Genomic DNA, 6,028 nt, shown 5'->3' on the forward strand with positions numbered 1-6,028 from the left:
GTGGTACAGATGATTAGGTTAGGTGTGTTGCCCTTGGTTCCCCCCCCACCGAAGTCCGTGTTTTAAATATGTCCATCCTTCGGATAGTGCGCATTGCCCTCCTTGTACCTCCTGAGAGTGCTCAATAGGAAAATGGCAAACATATAAGTGACCACTGTAAAATATTTATTCAATTTTATACCATAAGTTCATTTTGAAGAAATATCTATAGTTCTATGAATTAAATCCTTTGAGAAAGTCAAATAATCTAAAGATGTCAAATTTTAATGATATAACTCAAAGTTCTATGATAGATCATGTAAGAATGGAAATTATCTTAGTAAGTAAATTACAAAAATGAATTACAGATTATAATTATTTTTAAAACTATTACACTGTAGAAGGGATTCTTAAATTTGGTGGGGCATTCAATTCTATGGCCTCTAACCCTAAGACTTTATGATTCTCAAGAGTGTCACCGAATACTCTAAAATACTAGAAAAGCATATGGGTACAAGTGTGAATAATACGTACCATTTCCTGTTATGTTGTAGTAAAGAAATAAACTTTGGAATAACCTAAAAAAAATTTAAATATTTCAGACTCTGGAAATTCACTCATTAATATGAATTTGAACTTGTGATAATATTAAAAGATTATTATCAAGAAATAGGCATATGGATAACTTCTAATTCTTTTCATTAAGAGTTCATGAAAAAACCTATTATAATATTTGATAAGTAAAAGAACTCTAAGATAGTTTGCTATTTCATAAAGACCAGTTACCTGAAGAAAAATTCAGAGAAAGTCTTCATCAAACAGTTGTTGTCACCATCACAAAGCTCACCTTTGTGTTGAGTTCATAAGGGTAGAAATCTTATCTTACTTACTGTTTTACATACAGCACCTACCCAACAAGTGCTTGTGAAATTTATAAAAAGTAAATTCTAGTTCTCTTAGATTCAAAAACTTAAAGTAGCTATTCATACCTGCAGATCATGACTTGTCCGTTTCTTCTGGACAAATAGATCAATGCAACCAGCTGGACAGTGAGAAAACCCAGTCTACAAACTTAGGCAGAGCAGCTAACAATCATCTTAAATTGGGCTTAATGATACAGAACCAAACACACAGGCACTTTCAGTCTCTTAACTACATTTCTTTATTCGCTACTTGTATTACTCTCTGGAAGACATTCAGGCTTACAGCAATAAAAATGAGTTGGGCTACAGTTAACCAGCTAACAGTAAGACAGTTTATGTATACGAGATTCCTGCATCGCTATCTAACTAGCTTAAACTTTCTATATATCCTGGCATTTTGGTCTGTCTGGAAACTGGGAGTCTTAAATGCAGCGTGACAGTAGTGGTGGAAGTATTTTTACAGTGCTTTAAAGTTCTAAAAAGTACGAGGTATTTTCACACATATCATCTCACTGGTCCTTCAAAATCATTCCTAAGTATTATCATCATCTCCCAATTTAAAGACTATGCCCAAAGGGCCTACGGTCATGCCAGCTGGTGAGTGTCAAGTTGAGACTTAAACTCAAGTCTTTAAACTCTAAGTCTGACGGTATTTTGCATGTAGCCTATACAGCATACATAATTATACATAATTACAATGTAAATTATTTTAGACAAATAACTAAAGAGAAATTATTTTAAATAATGAGAAGTTACAATCATTAAAAAACATTATGAATTCAGAAGTAAAGTTTACCTTTTCTGGATATTGATGTGGTCCATAAACATTACTGCTTCTTGTGATAACAACTGGAAACTTAAAAGAATATTCAACATTAAGGTTTTTGGAAAAGTCTAATAATAATGATTAAAGATAAACAGAGTTTGAAAATATGGGCATCTTTGCCTAAATAATTCTACACACCTTAAGGACAGAGCGAAGAGATTTTTTCTAATATAAGGTTCCTAAAAAGACAGGAGAGGATGGGATTCAGATAAAGGCAGAGGTTCCAAAAGGAAGAAGAGGAACATTCTTTTTACTGGGACAAGGGAGGATGGTTAGAGATGGAGGTGGTTTTGTAAGCCTGATAGCAGAACACTGAGTATTTAAGAGACCAACTCTAGAACTCTAAGTATGTTTAGACATTAAACTTGAAGTTGGTGCTCTCCATTGTACCAAGGCTTACAAACAAAGAGAGCTACCATGAAAGGGAAAAGGACCAATGCCATTAGAACACAAAAGGCGACAGAACTGGGAGGAATTCCCTGGCTTGCCTTTCTGACCCAGTCCCTAGTAATGCACAAAGATCACTGGGGAGCCAGATGCAGGGATTCGAGTTGATGACTCATATTGGGTAAGTAAGGCTCCGGCACTGACACTGTCAGGGTCACCAGGGGCAAGTCTACTTCCCATTCAGGAGGAGCCAAGACAGCTGAATCATGCAGAGAAGAGCACATGGCAGGAAAGGGAATCTGTCCTCCCTCTGTCTTCCTCCACTCATAGGATTCCAACAGGGCTTTCACTATAGCTGTAACACTCTACCTATTACTGAAATAGGAAAAAATATATATTCAAATTATTCCTTTGATGATAAACTGAATAGGAAGAGGCAGGTCCTACTTTGTCCACACAGTATAGAAAACCAGTTTTAAAAATTCCTTAACGTATAACTTTTCTCAATCTACGTCTTTTACTCTAAAAATGAAGTGTTGCTAAAGCTGACTTGGAGTTTTAACACCTAAGTCCAAAGGAAAATGTTTCAAGAGTTTCTGAAATCAGTTCTTACCTTATATCGTTCCCAGTAAGACTGTACAAAACATTCAGCAGCTGCTTTAGATGATGCATAAGGATTTGTAGGTTGTTTGGGTGAAGATTCATCAAATTCCTAATTTTTAAAATATATATTTAGAAATAAGTATTATGCATACTTTCTAAGTATAAAAACCAGAAAACATATTACCAACTTGGAATGTCTATTAAAAAAAAATTTCTTGAACCCTATGTGCCTGGCATTTTTCCAAGGACATGTAGTAACTTCTTTAATGCTCACTATGATTCCATGAGGCAGGCAGAGAACAACATGAGCAAAGGCCCTGAGACAGAAGTACGTCCAAAGGAACTTCAAGAAGTCTGGTATGAGAGAAGAGAAGTGGGAGATGTGGTCAGAGACCTAGAAGGCAGCCCAATGATGACATACCTTAAAAGCCTGTAAAAATAGTGACAGGCTTTTTGAGCTGAGTAATGCCATGATCTGAGTTATATTTTAAAAATCATTCTGGCCACTGCATCAGATCTGATGCAGAGTGGCAAAGGTGCCAGAAGAAGCTTACCTGATAAAAATTGCCGAGAGATTTGAAAATGGTTGTTTCTCAGAAGCAGGACTGGGAATCAGGGAGAGGTGGTCAGGTCTGATTTTTCTCATTATAAGTCTTTTCGAACTATTTTATCTTTTTCATTGTATGTATGTTTTGGTAAAATAAAAAAATTATTAAAAAGTAAAATAAATACAACAAAATGAGGCCAAGCAACGTGGTTCACACCAGTAATCCTAGCATTTTGGAGGCTGAGGCAGGAGGATTGCTTGAGGCCAGGAGTTCCAGACCAGCCTAAGCAAGAGCGAGACTCTGTCTCTACAAAAAAACAGTAAAATTAGCCAGGCGTGGTGGTGCACACCTGTAGTCCCAGCTACTCAGGAGGCTGAGGCAGGAGGATTGCTTAAGCCCAGGAGTTTGAGGTTGCAGTAAGCTATGATGATGCGGCCCCACTCAGTAGCTGGGGAGACAGAACAAGACCTTGTCTAAAAAAAAACCAAAAAACAAAAACAAAATGAGGTCACTGCAAATAATGGCTACAAAAATAGAGACTGGGAAATGGAGTCATCTTTTTTTGCATAAAAAGTGTAATATTTAGGAATGATTTAAAAGAGAATAAAGAATAGATTCCAGTTTTTATAATAATTTTACACTCACTCCTTGATGTTCCAATGTGTCTTCCTGACTAGAAGAGAAAAGTGAGCAGATTGTATGCTGCAGCCTAACTAACTTAGCTGTGGTCTGGGGTAATGACATTCATCATGTTCGTAAGACTGGGATAAAAAGGTGATATCTGCTAGTCTCTTGCAAAATTATAAATAAATCTGTAGTTGTTCCCTATTTGGGGTGGCATAATTTGATTTGAACAGAAGAGCCAATGGAGTAACATTCTGGAGAACTGTGGTATGTGGTAAGTAGATGAAATGCATATGTTCTAAGCTCACCTTATCAAGACTGCCTCCATACACTTCATCTGTGCTGACATACATAAATTTCTCCACTCTGGCTTCGTGAGCAGCACTTACCAAAACATGAGTGCCATAAACATTAACATAGGTAAACTCAAAGGCACGTACAAATGAAAGATCTAAAAAAAAAGAGTAAAAAGCTAAAACAATACCAGCAAGGGACAAAACAAATGCCAAAAGGATGAACTCAGGTTAAAGGAGTTATTTACTTCTCTTCATTCACCACAATTGCAACAGTTACAGAAATAACATACATGCAACATTGATATTTATGATTTCTTTAGATCTAAATTATACAGTACATGTAAATTCCTAGACCCCAGAACTCTACCAGTGCTAAATTTGTAGGAAATACTTTTTATTCTAAAAAGAAGTAAATAAGAATGATACATCTAAATTTAAAATGTCCTTAAATTTAAAAAAATTTTTAAACTTCTAGTTTCTGCTATTAGAGGACTTGGCTTTTCAGATCAACTTGTTATTGCTGAAAGCAATAAAAGCTGGATAAATTATTTAAAAATAAATTCACTTTAAAAGAATTGAACCTCTATAACCAGGGAATGGGGGGAACCTTTCTAATTATGACTCACAATCCAGAAGCAATTAAGGGAAGAGATTGACAAATCTGACTACATAAAAAGTCTTGCATGGGCCAGGCGCGGTGGCTCATGCCTGTAATCCTAGCTCTCTGGGAGGCAGAGGCAGGCGGATTGTTTGAGCTCAGGAGTTCGAAACCAGCCTGAGCAAGAGCGAGACCCCGTCTCTACTAAAATTAGAAAGAAATTAATTGGACAACTAAAAATATATAGAAAAAAATTAGCCGGGCATGGTGGCGCATGCCTGTAGTCCCAGCTACTCGAGAGGCTGAGGCAGGAGGATCGCTTGAGTCCAGGAGTTTGAGGTTGCTGTGAGCTAGGCTGACGCCACGGCACTCTAGCCCGGGCAACACAGTGAGACTCTGTCTCAAAAAAAAAAAAAAAAAAGTCTTGCATGGTTAACAAAAAAAAAAACTAAACTAAAAACAAAGTAAAAGACAAATGACATACTGGGAAAAATATTTGAACTTATTAGAAAGGATTAGTATCTTCAGTCTATAAAGAACTTACGAAATATAAATAAGAACAACTCTATAGTAAAATTGGTAGAGAATATAAACAAATAGTTTAAACAAAGAAATACAAATGGGTCCTTAAGCCTATTATGCTCAACCTCACTTATAGTAATATGGAAAACTCAAATTAAAAACTCGGAGATACTACCTCTTACTTATCAGACTGGCAAAATTTAAAATTTTCACAATACATTTGTTGGTGAGGCTACAAGGAAAAAGACACTTTGTACACAGGACCGAGAATGCAAAATGTTTATAACACCTAGAAAAGGAAATCTGGCAATATCTAGCCAAATTAATATGCATCTACCCTCTAACCCAGAATTACGGGCTGAACTGTGCTCACTCAAAATTCATGTTAAAGCCTATCCCCCATCCCAGTACCTCAGAACATAACTATATTTGGAGACAGGTCCTTTAAATGGGTGATGAAGTTAAAAGGAGGCCTTTAGGGTGGACCCTAATCCAATATATCTAGTGTCCTTATAACAAGAGTTGATTTCTACACAGAAAGAGAAACCAGGGTGTACACGCACAGAGAAAAGACCATGTGAAGACACAGCAAGAAGGTGGCCATCTATAAGTGAAGGAGAAAAGGCCTCAGAAGAAATCAACCCTGCTGAGACCTTGATCTTGAACTTCTATCCTCCAGAACTGTGAGAAAAGTAAAATAAATACAACAAAATGAGGCCAAG

General features: G+C 36.5%; 1 protein-coding gene across 1 annotated transcript in view; it reads right to left on the reverse strand.

The window, feature by feature from the left end:
• The window catches only part of TGDS (TDP-glucose 4,6-dehydratase), a 21,457-nt gene that overhangs the window by 3,631 nt on the left and 11,798 nt on the right, over positions 1-6,028 (reverse strand). Inside the window, exons 5-8 of the mRNA XM_012647331.1 lie at positions 4,199-4,341; positions 2,729-2,827; positions 1,699-1,758; positions 514-557 (exon numbers count right to left, since the gene is read on the reverse strand). Coding sequence (XP_012502785.1) covers positions 514-557; positions 1,699-1,758; positions 2,729-2,827; positions 4,199-4,341 — 346 coding nt within the window. The remainder of the gene's footprint in view (positions 1-513; positions 558-1,698; positions 1,759-2,728; positions 2,828-4,198; positions 4,342-6,028) is intronic.

This window comes from Propithecus coquereli, unplaced genomic scaffold (genome assembly GCF_000956105.1).
Source record: "Propithecus coquereli isolate 6110/MARCELLA unplaced genomic scaffold, Pcoq_1.0 Scaffold262, whole genome shotgun sequence".
Classification (NCBI taxonomy): Eukaryota; Metazoa; Chordata; class Mammalia; order Primates; family Indriidae; genus Propithecus; species Propithecus coquereli.